This window comes from Marmota flaviventris, chromosome 7 (genome assembly GCF_047511675.1).
Source record: "Marmota flaviventris isolate mMarFla1 chromosome 7, mMarFla1.hap1, whole genome shotgun sequence".
NCBI classification, from domain to species: Eukaryota; Metazoa; Chordata; class Mammalia; order Rodentia; family Sciuridae; genus Marmota; species Marmota flaviventris.
The window spans coordinates 66,387,897-66,403,746 of NC_092504.1; the positions used below are offsets into that span (position 1 = coordinate 66,387,897).

General features: G+C 42.9%; 1 protein-coding gene across 1 annotated transcript in view; it reads right to left on the reverse strand.

Annotated features, from left to right (window-relative positions):
- The window catches only part of Scd5 (stearoyl-CoA desaturase 5), a 147,577-nt gene that overhangs the window by 4,965 nt on the left and 126,762 nt on the right, over positions 1-15,850 (reverse strand). The window contains exon 4 of the mRNA XM_027939783.2: positions 1,215-1,447. Within this exon, the coding sequence (XP_027795584.1) occupies positions 1,215-1,447 (233 nt within the window). The remainder of the gene's footprint in view (positions 1-1,214; positions 1,448-15,850) is intronic.

Below are 15,850 nucleotides of genomic sequence, written 5' to 3' on the forward strand. Positions count from 1 at the left end.
TGGACAGACTTAACACCAATGTCCAGCTCTTCAGGTTCCCGGCCCATCTATCCCTATATAAGATGTTATGGTTCGTCTTATCCCCACTTCTGGATGTGGCGCCCCTCATTGTGGTCCTCAGAAGATAAGGGGTGAGAGAAAAAGAAGGCCATGGGGGGGGAGGGGCAGGAAACACTTCCTCTTTTAATTCCAAGACCCATTTCTACCTTCTCATCCAGCTTCTAGCACAAGTTGACAAAATCTTTAGGATCCCTGAGGTCTTCACAAATAGATGACTAATAGAATGAAATAGTGGCAGAAACTCATCCCTGAGTGTCACAGAGACGGTTCCTGCCTAGCAGTAGGAATCTCCCTTCCTGGGTTGATCTCTGTGTTCAGGACACAGCTTACCAAGGAGTCTGAGTTGCTTCTGTAAAGAAGTAGTTAATATTTATGAATCACTTACTGTGTGCCAGGCACAGGGCCTCGTGTGTCTTACCAGGTATCAACTCCTAATATCCTCACACCTCTGAGCTAACTGTTATGAGCATCCCCATTTTAAAATGCAGATGTACAGGACAAGTAACGCACCTAAGCTCATAAGGCTAACAATAAAAGCCACAGCACAGAAGGCTGATTTCATGCTAAGCTGCTAAGCACCATTCTAAACACTAGGTATTATTAACTCATCTGACTCTCCAGTGAACCCAGGAGGAGGTAAGGGATACCTACTATTATCCTTACTTTACAGATAAGGACATTAAATGTAGGGGAGCCAGATCACTTGCCCAGAGAATAAGTGGAGGATCCAGGACTTGACCAAACTCACATGACTCCATTAGCCTAGCTCTTAAGCATTTTGTCGTCCCTGGAGAGTCTGTGTCTCCTTTCTTCCCATCTCTCTGTTTGAAGCCCTTTTTTCCTGCCACATGATTGGACAGTCAAGGCTAGAGTGGCCAGGGAAGTTTGAGAGAAAAGTCAACTGCTGCTTCTTCTTTAGGAAAACTTCTGTAGTAGAAATAAATAACTACTATTTATTGATCACCTATTATGTAGCAGGCACTGCACCAAGCAATTTATGTATTCCTATAAATCAGAGAAATCACATGAGTTTGCAAGAGCCGGGATTCTAAGGTCAAAGCTCAAGTTCACTCCACTCCACTCCTTCTCTTTACAGATCCCATAAAAGCACTGAAATGTCATTCTCCCTGTGGACTTTCAATTCCCCTACTCACCAATGGCGCCCAGAGTGACAAGTGGGTTCTGTCGAGGGCTGACATGCTTGTCATAGGGCCGGTTTCCATACATGTGGGCAGCACTGTTGACCAGCCAGGTGCCATTGAGGGAGATGGTGTAACGGAGGATGGCAGCCAAGAAATAGGAATTCCACAGACTCTCTCCCCAGATGTACCAGGGCACCACCGTGGGGAACACAAAGCACATGAGCACCACGGTGATCTTATAGTACCTATGAGGGAGGACACCAAGTTATTATTAGGCACCCAAGGAGGTTGACGGAAATGGGAATAGGCTGAAAAAATTCCTAGTGGGGGCGAAGAAAACAACCACAAAGGACCTCTGCCAGTCAGCACCTTCAGTTCTTTCTGTATAAGGAAAGCCTTGTTGTGTGTCACCCTCTGTGCAAGGTCACAAACCCAAATACACACAAAGGCTAGGCAGGTAACAGAGTTTTGAGACATGTAGAATACTATAGCAAATGGTCAGTCTTGTAGTGTACTTCTGAAGAATTTCAATGTTGAGTAAAACATTGAAACATTGTACTTGCCAGACCGTGTATCTTGGAGGTCCAGTAATCCTACAAGCCACCAGTTTGAGACAGCTCCTAGAGATTTCTTTCATCAGTCAATCAACCTGATAGTCGGGTTTTCTTGAATAATTTCAAGACACTTAGTATTTCTTGAATAATTTTAGGTGCATGATTCTGTACTACGTTTGGTAAAAAGGTAGATAAATTTGCACTTAAAAAAATGTTCTCTCTCCATCAGAGATTACATTCCAAACTAGCATAAAAAATAAACAATGAGTGTAGACACAGGTGTGGTCACATAGAAAGTAATCATTAAAAGCAAACCTTGGGCTGGTTGCAGTGGCACATGTCTGTAATCCCAGTGGATGAGGCAGGAGGATCGCGAGTTCAAAGCCAGCCTCAGCAAAAGTGAGGTGCTAAGCAACTCAGTGAGACCCTGTCTCTGAATAAAATACAAAATCGGGCTGGGATGTGGCTCAATGGTCGAGTGCCCCCCCTGAGTTCAGTCCCCAGTACCCGCCCCCACCACAAAAAAAAAAAAAAAAAAAAAAAAAGCAAACCTTGGGCTGGGGATATAGCTCATTTGGTAGAGTTCTTGCCTCACATGCTTAAGGCCCTGGGTTCAATCCCCAGCACCAACAAAAAAGAAAAAGAAAAAGAAAAGCAAACCTTTGCTCTTTAGATTTTTGGCCTGAGTATCTAGCAAACAATTACTAAGAACCTACTACGTGGCAGAGCTATTCTGATTCCTTTATATACTATTGATTCATTCAATTGCAATAAAAACTCTTTGAGGAAGGGATCATCGTCATTCTCATTTTACAGATGAGGCAACTGAGAAAGAGAAAGCTTATACACCTGGCTTTAAGTCACAAGACTAATGACAGTAGAACTAAAATTCAAGTCCAGGCAGAATCATAACAGAGACGATCATGCCCTTCTGGCAAATGAAATGACATCCGTACCTGCGCTTTGGAGATTGCTAGCTGTACCTGGGTGTTGGTTCCCATGATAATTATGCTTATTGGGCAACATATTAATTCATTAGCACCCATTTTTCAATCACTTAGGATATAGGATGGCTGCATTTTAGTGGCAAGTGGGCACCCAGGAAGTCAGAGGGGTGAGCTATAGTTAGAGGAGCCAAGACAACAAAACAACTTGTCCTAGAGTGGGCTCCCTGGAGCCACACACAGAAGGTTTTTGGGAGCACTCTTCAGGCATATCTGTAAAGAAGGGGGCAGAGCAGCATGGGGCTCAGGGAGAAGCTCGCTCACGATGAGTTTCTGAGGATCTGATGGGGCACTCTGGGATGGGTCACCTAGGGAGTTGTGTCAAAATGAAGATGTCCCCACAGCATTCAATCATTGGCCTCCGGGTGGCCCTGGGTGGGAGAGCTCTTGGGCAAGGGCGATTTCCAGAGAGGACTGCAGAGGCAGGTGGGCACATGAGCTGCAGTGGGCATGGATGGGAGCAGGGGGCGGGCATGAGACCCCACACTGGCCAAGAGCCTGGGAACTGGGCGCCAGCAGGTGAAAAGGCAGGGGTCTGAAGGGAACACGGAAAAGGTACCAGAGCCAGGGAGTGCTGCTCCTCCTCCTTTATACCTCTGGGGAGGAGAGAGAGCAGCTGAGTGCAGCCAACAGAAGGCATTTTGCTACCCCAGCAGCTTCTTCCTCTCCCTCCACTCTCTTGGTTACAACCCAGAGCTTTTAAAGGAGCCTCTTCCTGGTCCTATTCTCACCTTGAGAAGAAGGCAAAAGAAAGCACATGCCCTGAGGGCTTGCTCTGTGTGGGGCAGTGGGCCAAGAGTGTCATGGGCCCTCTCACTGAATCCTCATAGCAAACTGGAGACAGACACCCTCCAGCCATCAAGACCCTGAAGCTTGGGGAGGTACCAAAGCTTCCCCAGTGAGAGGCCAGGCCTCCCCTGGCTCCCCGCCCTGCCCCAGGCCTTCTCTGTCTGACTGCAGCTGGCCCCATAGGACTCAGGCCCTGCCCCTGCCTTCTCCCCCTGAAATATTTAAGGAGCCACCTGCAGGCCTTGGCTCTGGTTCTAGAAGCTCAACTCCACTGGGTCCCAGTGGAGGGAGAGAGCCTGGCTTCTTAAGTGTAAGAGGGAAAAAAAAAAAAATCATGGGCTTCAACTGCTACATAACCACTTCCCTAAAAAAGATGTTCTTAAAAAACAAAACAAAACAGAAAGAACAAAAAAGCACTGTCTTCCTTCCAACAAAGCTGCATCCGGTCAAATTACAGAACTGTTCTCCAATTGTTCTTCCTAGTAGTTGGCTGAGATTACTCCTGTAGGTTCAGGAGAATGGAAGGAAGAAGGAATGTTTAGAGGCAGGTGAGTCTGAGTAGGACACCAACCAGTGTGATGGGTCTTCCAGAGAAAACAGTTTATAACTTCTCCCTGACCATTTCCAACAGACTCTGCAAATCTTTCCCATGTAGCCGAGTAGCCCTTCCTCCCATACACCAAGATTCTCCAGCAGCTGGTCTCTATTTAATCATGGTCACAGCCTCTGTGCCTCTGAACAAGCCCTAGGGTGACTCCTCAGTTTCCTTGCTCAATAACACTCAAATCTGTATGCCTTTGCCAGATTCCACAAAGTCTTCCAGCACCGAATCCTGCGCATTTTTTTTTTTTTTTATGTTGTAAAGCATGGAAGGACATTTAACTACCCATTTAGGCCACTTCCTAGCTGTGTGACCTTGAGCGGATTATTTAATTGTGCTGAGCCTCAGATTTCTCTTCCATAAAATGCTGTACTAACAAATTTATTAAGTGGTCACCATGTGCCAGGCTCTGCCCTACCACTGAGGTACCAAGTGAACTCAAAACAAGAATCTTTCCCCTTATGGAGCAGGGGTGTTCTGGTAGAGAGCTGTTAATCTGACATTCCAATAGGAAAGACACAATAAACATTACAAATAAACAAGACCAAGAGCATATTCATAGTAAGTACTAAGAAGAGAAAGTAGAAAAGGAGAATATGATATATCAAGGGCAGGTACTGTAATTTGAAATAGGATATCGAGGGAAGGCCTCACAGACACTCTGTTTTTTTTTTGTTGTTGTTGTTGTTGTTGTTGTTTTTTTTTTATTGGTTGTTCAAAACATTACAAAGCTCATGACATATCATCTTCCATACATTTGATTCAAGTGGGTTATGAACTCCCATTTTTTACCCCAAATACAAGTTGCAGCATCACATCGGTTACAAATCCACATTTTTACATAATACCATATTAATGACTGTTGTATTCTGCTACCTTTCCAATCCCCTACTATCCCCCCTCCCCTTCCCTCTCATCTTCCCTCTCTACCCCATCTGCTGTTGTTTAATTCTCTCCCTTGTTTTTTTTTTTCCCCTTTCAGGAAGTGAAAAGTTAGTCATGTGGCTAAGTAAGACAGGGGAAACCACAAATACAAAGGCCCTGAAGATATTCGGTGGAACAGCAGGAGAGCTGGGGCTGGAGCAGTTAAATTGGTAGGAGAGTTGCAAAAGATTAAGTGACTGGAATAATGAATGGGGGACCAAGTGTGGAAAGCTGTATAGGAGGCCATGCAATAATCTAGGGAAGGGAGTATGGTGGCCTGAACCAAGAGAGTAAAGGGGAGGGGGATGGTCAGATTCTGGATGTATTTCAAAAAGAGAGTGACAGTACTTGTTAATAGACTTGATATTGGGGACAAGGGGTGGAGTTGAGGAGGACACCAGGGATGGAGATGCCATTGGCTGATTTGGGGCGAATGGAGAAGGAGGTGGTTTGAAGTGGCATAGGAGAGCTCAGACTCAGGTATGGTAAGTGGGAGATGCTTGCTGTCCCTTCAAAACAGGAATGCCAAGGAAGGGATGTTAATATACAGAGCTGGAGTTTAGAGGTGACAGGAATAGCCATTCTCACACATTTTCTCATTTGAGTTCCACAACAGCCCCAAGAAGTGATTTTTATCACCTCTCTTTTGCAGGAACTTTGGAGAGGTCCAGAAAAGGACGAGACTTTCCCATGGCCAGACCAGTACAGAGCGCTGCTAAGCCTCAGAATGAGGTCTTAATCTCTGATTATCTGCTGCCTGTAAGTAAAACCTGGTTGACACATCTGGCCAACCCGGAACAGGTCACAAGAGAGACGTAAACTTACCCAATATTATTTAAGATTGCCAAAAAGTGGAACAACTCAAGGGTCCACCAATAAATGCATGGTAAACAAAATGTTGTCCATGTATACAATAGAATATTATTCAGCCATTAGGAATGAAATTTTAATGTGCACTATAACGTGGATGGACTTTGAAAACATTATTATTAGTAATATAAATCAGACACACAAGGACAAACATTATATGGCTCCATTTACAGGAGGTAATTAGAATAGGCAAATTCGGAGACAGAAATGAGAACAGAAGTTAGGGCAAGCTGGTAGGAGGGATGAGAGGGGAAATTATTGTTTAATGGACACAGAATTTTTATAAGAATAATTAAAGTTTCATGTACAGATGGTTATCATGGAAGTACTTAATGCCATAGAACAGCACACTCATGAATGGTTACAGTGATAAATATTGTTATGTTTATTTTAGCGCAATAAAAATTAAATTATGAAGAAATATTTTCCTCAACAATAAAAAGAGCATAAGGGCAAAGATGGTTTCTGTTTTTCTCCAATGATACCCTGTCTTGCTACAACATTTGTGGCTTTGTTGGGAAGAAGCCTGAGTAACCAAGTTGATCCTTTAGGCTGATGGAGCAGAGGACAGAAAGGTCCTTGAATATGCTGATAAGACCCCACACTGCATGGCCAGTCTTGAGGTTGCTTTATCCGCATGCCTTACCTTGCAATGCAGAGCATTTTCCCTTGTTCAAGACAGTTGAGTCAAGATTTTCTGAGGAGTAGCCAAAACCATTGTAGTACACTAGAGTGGATACTGTGGTGTGTCACCCAGATCCTCTGTTAGGATGAAAGATCTTCATCTTCCAGTTCCTGGTAGTGTAACCTCTCGTAGAGAAAAAGCCAATGTGTCCCAGATCTTGACCTTCTCCCAGTGACAGCATCCAGTGACTGACAGTTGAGGGGTGCAGTCCACGGCCTGGGCCTAGCTTCCAAAGAGTTGGCTGATGCCTCCATGGAGACTGATGAGAGCCCAGCTTCTTCCCTTGCCTGTTCCTGCTTGCACCCCTTCTTCCACAGGTGTTGGCCCTAAGAACCCTCCTCAGTTAGCTTCCTATAATCTAATATCCACCGCAGAGCCAGCTTGTGGGGTGGCCAGTCCTGTGATATGGGTACACCACTGCACCAGCCAAGTTCCTCTGGAAGCCAGGCTCCAGATTCTAACAGAGAGCCTCCCATGCAGAAGGAGCTCCTAACCCTTTGTGGAATAACTAAATAAATGATACTTGGTTAATAAATGATGACTTCTCAGCTTTTCAGGAAAATAAAAACACCACAATGATTTCAGTAAGTCAAAGAGATAAAATGCCAAGATTTCAAAAAGAGAAAGAGAGATTGAGAGAGAGAGAGAGAGGGAGAACCACATAATAAATGTATAACCTACTTTTGGATTCTGTATGAGATGCTTATCTCTTGGGTTGGTTCCAAAGTAGGATTAGGTACATAAAATAAAGCCAATAATCTGATTAAAGGTATTCTCTTCAGGATCCGATCCCCAGATTTTATTGTGAGACTTCCTACTCCTCGTTTAAAGGAACAATTTCTGATCATGAGCTAGGTCATTCTCCATCCTGCCAAATATGGTAACTCTAAAAGGTTTGGTTTGTAATGTGAGAAGCTCCTTCTCTGTCTTTCTGAGACTCTGGGATGGGTAAAGAATATTAAGATTATTAAGGAAGAGAAAGAAAGGGATAAGGACAAGAGCAAGGGGTGGTGGGTATGGATCCAGGAATTAACCATTAAGTCAAGTTTGAAACCAGAGACCCACATGTCTTAGCCAGAAACACAAAAGCAAAAGCACTAAAACCACCTTCCAGGTAATTCTAGAGCAGCTTTCTATGGCTGGAAGGTGACACCATTTTAGGACAGGCATATACTACATGTTGAAACCTCTCCACTCCCACCTCCTCACAGTCCCTCATCACACCAATAACACAACTGGGAAGATGCTTCTCAGCATTTAGGTCAGGACAAGGAGTCCATTTTTACACAAAGGCCATCTCACTCAACAATGCCCAACCCAAGCTCTCCTAGGCAAACACAGATGTGGGTCCTAACCTTTCAACTTCTCCAACTCTTTGAGGACTATCCTCATTCCAATAAACTGGGTCACAACAAAAAGAACGGAAATCTTGAAAAGAGCCTTGAAACCAAAAAATCGTTCCATGTGGAAGAAAAAATTGGGAACTTCTTTCTTCATCTTTTTTTTCCCAAATCAGATGTGATAAGCACCTCAAAACTCTCATTTCTCTTTAGATGAAAAAGAAATTGCTGTTCTTGGTCTTCAAGCATTTTCCTACTGCTTGGCTGATCCTAAGCACAGCAGTCCTGAGCTGGTGGTGTGTGAGACCTTGAGAGCAAAATCTATCAGAGCATGCAGGAAGGGGAGCGACTCTGGGCAGGGGGCAGCCTGAGGAAATGTGAAAAGCAGCAAACACCTCAATGGGTGAGAAAGATGCTGCAGCCCCATAAGTGTGTTACAATGATGAGCAATGAGCTGTCACTAGCATCTTGATTAAACATGCTTAAGTTTTGTGATTTCACTTAAAACCTTACCAGAAATTCATCTCCCTTCAATTTCTGCATCTTGTAGGGGACAAAGAAAAATAATGTGGATGCTTACTAAACATTTATTTAGAGGACAAATGACATGGCCTGGCAGTTTATAAATGGATGGAACATTCTCTCCCCTCCACTGCCCCGCCCCCCCCAACATCACTCACAGGGAGGTGTGGAATACGTGATGCGTTTAGATGCAGAGGTGAAAATGGAAACCCATTTATGGAGAAGCTCCCTGGAGTTTTGCAGAAAATCTTCTAGACTCTTTGAATTGCTTAAATTGAAAAATGGCTTTGTCTCTTCCTGTGTGCAAGTATCTTTTGTTTTGTTTTATTTTTGAGGTTTTTTTTAAAAACTATTTTAGTTGTCAATGGTTTATTTATTTATTTATTTATATGTGGTGCTGAGGATTGAACCCAGGGCCTCACACATGCCAGGCAAATGCTCTACCACTGAGCCACAACTCTAGCCCTGTGCAGGTGTCTTTAAGTGAAAGCATTCATGATAGCTATGTTCTTAAAGTTGTGATCAGACTACTCCAGACACAGCTCTGACCTCAATTAGCCCTGACATCACTTCTTCCTGCTCCATGATAGGCATCCCTGTAGAAGAAAACCTTTTAATGGGACTAGCCGATGCAAAACCTGCATCTTCTAGATGCATCTTCTTTCCAGTGCAGGAAGGCAAAGTGGTAAACCACTGCTTCACAAAAGCATCTTCTTTGGTCCCTTGCAATGCAATGGGGAAATTACATAGTTTTATTTTCTGTCTGCCTTTGGCTTTATTTATAAGCTTTTGAGGTCTGAATGCAGAGGTTATTTGCATCCACCCATCTGAGTTTATCTTTGCGCAAACAATTTGCACTAATTCACTAAGCAGTGAATCCAAAAGTAAACACAATTATTTTAGAATTTTAACACAAAAAGCATTATTTCTACCTCATTAACAAAGAAGGGCTTGAAGAAAATACCCAAGCATGCTAATCATCAAGACTGGTGTGAAGAAGGGTAGACAGCAAATTCTTTGAAGGCAGGGCTTTTCCATAGTTACTTGTATGCAAAATGATCACCCACAGAGTAGGTGCCCCATGAGCAGCAGAACTCTTGATATGCACCAAAAGGAATTGAGGGTAAGGATCATTTGCATTCAGCAAAAGCAGTCAGGTAAATCCTCCTTCCTTGTTAGAGCTTCTCTAGTTCTCTCAGTAGAAATCAAAGTTGATGAGATAGGGTGTCATTATGAGTCTCTCTATAAGATTCTAGTCTCTCTCTCTCTCTCTCTCTCTCTCTCTCTCTCTCTCTCTCTCTCTCTCTCTCTCTCTTTCTCTGTCCTCCCTCCCTTTCACCCTCCTTCTTCCCTTCCTCACAACATTCGTTATTCTCAACAGACCAACTCCTGATGATATGTAGCATACAGCAACTAAAATGACAAAATCATTCACAAAATTATTATTACTTTTTTTTTCCAAAGTGGTTGCATTTCCACTTTTTGCTGCTTAAAACTTCATTCCACTTTCACCCTCCCTCTCTGAATGAACAGATCACTGCAGAAGAAAACAGAACCACTTTTCTTAATCTGGGACCTATGAAACTGAATACAATGCATTTCCACATTTGGGGAGCACAAAACCCACAGCTTTCGTTAGATTCTCAGAGATATTCAATCTCCAAAGGGATGAAAGCCTAACACGTGCATAGTAGGATAACTACTTTTTTTTAAAAAAATGTTGATATGTTGTTTAACTGTGATTTTCTTCATTTTACTTCAGAATCTGGCCTTGGATTTAAGTAAGAAAATTTAATTCAGTTTGAAGAATGGTCCTTTAAAAAACTGAAATGGTCATTTCTAATTCTTTTGGTAGCAAAATTAAAAAAAAATGACAGTGACACTAGTTAGCAGTGTGTATGCATGTGCTCCTCTGATCCATTTAGCCTACATGCGTACAGTTCTCACGTGGACAGGATTGTTGCCAGCTGACAGAGTACAACCCTCCACCCCCATGCAAAGGAGCAAACTGAATTCCAAAACCCTATCCGCAGCCAACCAGTCGCTTTGAGGGAAAAGAGCCAATGAAGTAATTTGAGCCACCTTCTTGATCAATATCCACTGCCGAGGCTGAATTGATTAGGTTGGTGGGTCATTGTTTTTGTCGATGGCAAGAGCAAACAGGCTGGTTGATAAAACACAACTGTTACATTTCACATGTAAAAGACACCACCCTTGTGTACAACACATGTTTCTAAAGATCACACAGTTTCCATTCCTGTCTGTGTTCAGGCTGCATTGTCCTTCCAAAGCTCTCCAGGCCTTTAAAAATCACCTCAAGTTCAAATTGATTTCTTCCAGAAAGCCTACTCTGATAGATCTACTCTCAGCTGTGATTACTGCATTATTCAACATCCCTTCAGTACAACTATGTTGTAAAAACTCAAAAAGACAATTATTTTAGACAGCTGAGTTTCCCTGTTAGTTGAGGGTGTGACAGTGGACCCTTCACCTTCTGAATATAATCCTCATTGCTCTAAGGTTTATTTAAAAAAAAAAATGTTTTTCTCTCTCTTCTCCCCTCTCTCCCTCTCTAACAAGATTAGGCAGACAGTGTTACCTTTTCTTCCCCTATTTAATTGCCCTTGAACACACTACAGGAATGAAATGCCTGCTGAGGATCTGGGAAGTGAATATTTCCCAAATTAACAAGGGAATCCTAACATGGCATCAGAACGCCCTGGGTCCCCCTACTAGAATGTAACCCTTGAAGAATTTCTTTAAAACTTCCCTGTCCCTCCAGATTGGGAGAGTCACAGATCTGAGACAGGAGTGCCCTGTGTTTCTCCTTTGCTATCAAAGCAATAAACTTCTTTTTCCCTTTTCTCAAAACTGTGTCCTCATTATTAAATTGGCATTAATTGGCATTGGGGACAGGGATGGAGCTTTTGGTTACAAGGGTATACATGTACAATGACTTAAAGTTTGTGTGTGTGTGTGTGTGTGTGTGTGTAAATAAATCATTACCCATTTTTCTGCCTTCCTAATCAGAGTTTATGAAACAGAACTTGACCTTCCTGATGGTGACGAGAGTCTTAGGCTGGGTTCCTCAGATATGTGGCATGAGGCAAAAGGTTATGTGCTATTATTCTATCAAAGGAGCTCAGTCCCAGAGAAACAGAAGTGGGAGGCAGGGAAGGCAGGGACAGGAGAGGATGTTATTGACATCTCAGTCTGGCAGAACCATTTTCCGTGAGTCAACATGGGCAACTATGTGTCAGAATTTTCCTTCTAGATACCAGCTGCCACTTCCCATCTCTACTGCCAACACTCCCCCACACAAACTTCTAGGTTGCAAATGGAGGTGTTATGCAGTGTTTGGGGCTCCAGGACCCACAGAAGTCTCAGGGCAGGTGGCATACGTGGCGCAGGTGCCATAGAGGTGAGCCTACTGGAAGCACAGAGAGTGGTTCAAAACAAAGGGCCAAAAGCCCAGGCAGAAGAGGTCAGAAGGATCTACAGAGGTGCCTAACAGGTGTCTCATACAGTGAGAGTGACTTTCAGAAATACGGGGATGTGCCCTGTGTTTTGCTGTACTATCTAATGAGGTATGAAGAGTGCTGATCTCAACTAAGTCACTATTTGACTCAGACTACTGCAGACAAGGAAATGTGGGGGACAGGGAATAGCAGGTTGGATATCAGGTACCCAAACACAATAAAAATAATAAGTGTAAAGCTATAGCTTACTCAAGAGAGTAAGTTCTAGTGTTCTACATAAGAGTGGAGGGACTATAGTTCACAATATATATTCATAAAATTGTTCAGAAAATATGCATATTTTATGAAGAACTAGAAGATAGGAGATGGAAGGCTTAAACACAAAGTAATGATAAGGAGATGGAAAAGTCAATTAACTTGATCAGTATATTGTATGTACTGAAATATCATACTGTACTTATGTGCTGAATTGTACATACATAAAGAACAGCATCTGGTGCATAGTAAGTTCTCGATACACAGAAACTAAAATGATAGTGTTATAGGAATCATAAAAAATAACAAATGGAGTATTAGAATTTAGAATATTGTTATTCTTAAATAAGATGTAGACTTACACTTAGCTTTTTAGACTTTTGTGTTTTCAAGAACAAAAAGATTCTAAATGAGCACCTGAAGGAAATCACCTGTGAGCAAATGTTTTGCCTATTTATATGCAAGGCAGTGTCAGCTCATAGTTACCCAGGGTAATACAGGAGGTGGGGACACAGGCAGGTGCTGGTGACAATAGAAAGAGGCCTCCAGTAATCATCCCTTCTTCTAACAACTTGGACCTACAGTTTCAATACAGCTGGTAGTAGGTGCAGGTAATAATGAGGAAAGACACACAGGGCACAAGAATACATATGCATATTTGCATATTAAATAGAGCTCTTTACAGTTTTAAAAATCTCTCCCTGCCTGGGCACATGTATTAGGAGGCATTTCTTATTTCTGTTCCTTTTTCTTTGGAAACACTTGACCTTTAGAATCCAAAAATCCCTTCACCACCACTTGGGATTCTGACTCTTTAACACCCTGTTCTTGCCCTTAAGTTTGGTTATTACAGTTACATGGGATGTGTTGCTCTCAATCCATTAGAGCAAATATATTGACTGGAGGTAAGTGAAATTTTTCATTATCACAAATATCCAACTTCTTAGTTGGGCAGAATTTGAAAGTGTGTGTGTGTGTGTGTGTGTGTGTGTGTATGCACATGTGTGCATGGGAGAAGGAGGACGGGAGAGAGAGAGAGGGAGAGAGGGAGAGATGGGGGAGAGAGATATAAATAAATAGGCTTTCAAATTCTGTCCAACTAAGAACTATATTTTTTCTCTAAATCTCTTGATAGTAATTATTTTTGTCTTCTTTGACATGGAAGACAGACCAGAGTAGGCTTAAAAGAGAAAGCCATGACCTATACACATCAGTTGAGTCCATGAGCATATTCTGACAAATCACATTATTTCAGCATGGATTCCTGTTATCTGTGTGACAGATTTGTTATTGTTTTATAGGAAAATAGGCAATGTGCAAAGTAAGTCACTTGTACAGGGAGCCAGTCCAAAGCCAATTTCTGACAAGGATTATCCTTAGCTGGTAAGTTGACAGCGATTTCTTTAGTTTCTTGTTCAGTGGAAATTTGTCCCTTTCAATCTTTGTAATTTTAGTATTTTAGACTAAGAATTTGACTCTTAGAACATCTTTTGCAATGAGGTGATCCTTCTCCAGGAAGGGAATTCACCTAAGTTCCCTTTGACTTTTTAAAAAAAATTTGTTTTATTGGTTCTTCTTGTTATACATGACAGTTAATTTTTTTAAAAATTTCTGAACTGTGAAAGCATTTCTTTAATAAAAGCAGGGAGGGAAGAAGGTGAACTTTCCATTCTCAAGTCTGAATCACATCAAACATCTAGACAGTGGTCCTCCATTAGGAGCCATCTGCCTCCTACCAGCATGACTTTGGACATTCTCTGCAGGTTGGTCACCCCCAGTGGCATCTTACAACTTGTCTGGGCAGCTCAACAGTTCCTGCTGTCAACCTAGGCTATCTAAGGCCGTCAGGCCAGGTGTCTGGGCATCTACTCACTGTCCCTCTCACCACTGGTGGTAAAAGTTCAATGATTCCTGTTGACAATGACAATAAAAATGATAGGTTGTAAAGAAATAAACCAAACAAGAAACATGTAAGACCTAGAGGACTGTAAACAATTAGTAAAATAGATAAAAGAGGTCTTGACAGAGGGATGGATTTGTTCCTAAAGGAAAATAGTGAGAGGGTCTTCTCCTGCCAGTTACAAAGGACCAACTTCCAATGCAGACTTCTTCAAGGACCTCCAACCTCATCTCCTGGTGGTGAGTTCCCTCAGCTCCTAATAGAATCATCCACCACATTATCACTTTCATATGTAGACTTGGAGGTCTCTGGCTATTTCCTAAGTGTGCACCTCTTCTTCCCAATTAAATTATAAGATTCGTAAAGGCAGGGACTATCTCTTTTTTTCCACTTTGTACCTTCCATACTCCTTAGTACAGAAATACCTCTACTTTTAAGCTTTCCATATAAAGAAGTTCACAGGTATGAAAAAACAAGGTAGACAGAGGCATCCACGCTGCCCTGGAACAGCAGATGAAATGAGCAGCCATAAGCAGTTATCCAGCCATACACTGTTGGTTAGTCAGGGCTTAATAGCTGGGCTTACATAAAGACAAAGATATCCTATGAACATCAGCCACATCATCAGTTCAAAAAGTATAAAAGTAGCAAGTGTCTGTAACACTGCTAAAAAGAGGCGCATGATGAAGATGGAAAGAAAAGGAAAAATAGTTTTCCAAAATTGAAAGGCATGAAGGAATGCCAAGTGTTCCAGGGTGCACAGCAGGAAGAATTCTGAAGGTCAGAGAGCAAGTAATGATCAAAAGGGAAGGAACAGGAATTGACCAAATGAAAAGGGCAACCTTTTGAGGTTGCCGCTAAATGTTAGCAGCAATGAATGATATCTGTTGGCTTAAATTTTGTTGATTCTGGTGAAGGCCACCAGTTTACTAGGGAACTTAAGACTAAGCAAGCATGGTGAAAGGGCTGTGGTGACATATTTGCTATAGGCCAAGGACAGTTCTACGGGCTCAGAGTTGCTGGATTCAGGGCTCAACCACATCAGCAGAGCATCAAATGCTTGGTGAGGTGGCAGTGAGGGTACTCTAGCTATCAGAGGTCACGATGAAGAGAAATATTCAACAGAATGGAAGGACAAGTACTTCTAGTCTTAAAACTTTGATGGGGGAAAGGAAGATGGCGGCGAGGGGAGTGCATTGCCCCCGTGTGCTGCTTCACTGTGTGGGAGTATGACAAGTCAGGACGGCTAAAGGATATCTTGTTAGGAATTTCCAGCAATAGTGGGGTGCTCCGGAACCTGGAGGAAGGATTTCCATCGCACGAGGATCAGCTACGGGGACTCAAACGCGAGAGGTTTGTCGCACGGAGGGTAACACTGCTTATTCAGCAAATCGCCCCGCGGCTAGAATCTGCAGCGTGCGCTGGGATAGAGACGCAGGGTTACAGCGCTGCAGTTTCTGCCAGCTGCGCAAGCACCGTACTCAGGGCTGAATTCTGGGTTCGAGACGGGGGAAGGAAGCGGTCCATCTCGGTTCTCCACACCGGTCAGACCACAGAGGAGGCCAGCAGCCACCATGTTGGTAAACTGACGTCACCACCCCTGTTTTCGACTGACCGCAGCTCATTCAGCCATAGAACAGGTAATTTCAGGCTGCAATTCGCCTGCGGCTTGCAGACAGATTGCTAGGGCTCAGCGCCTGGGTGCTTCTTAGAACCTGATCTTAT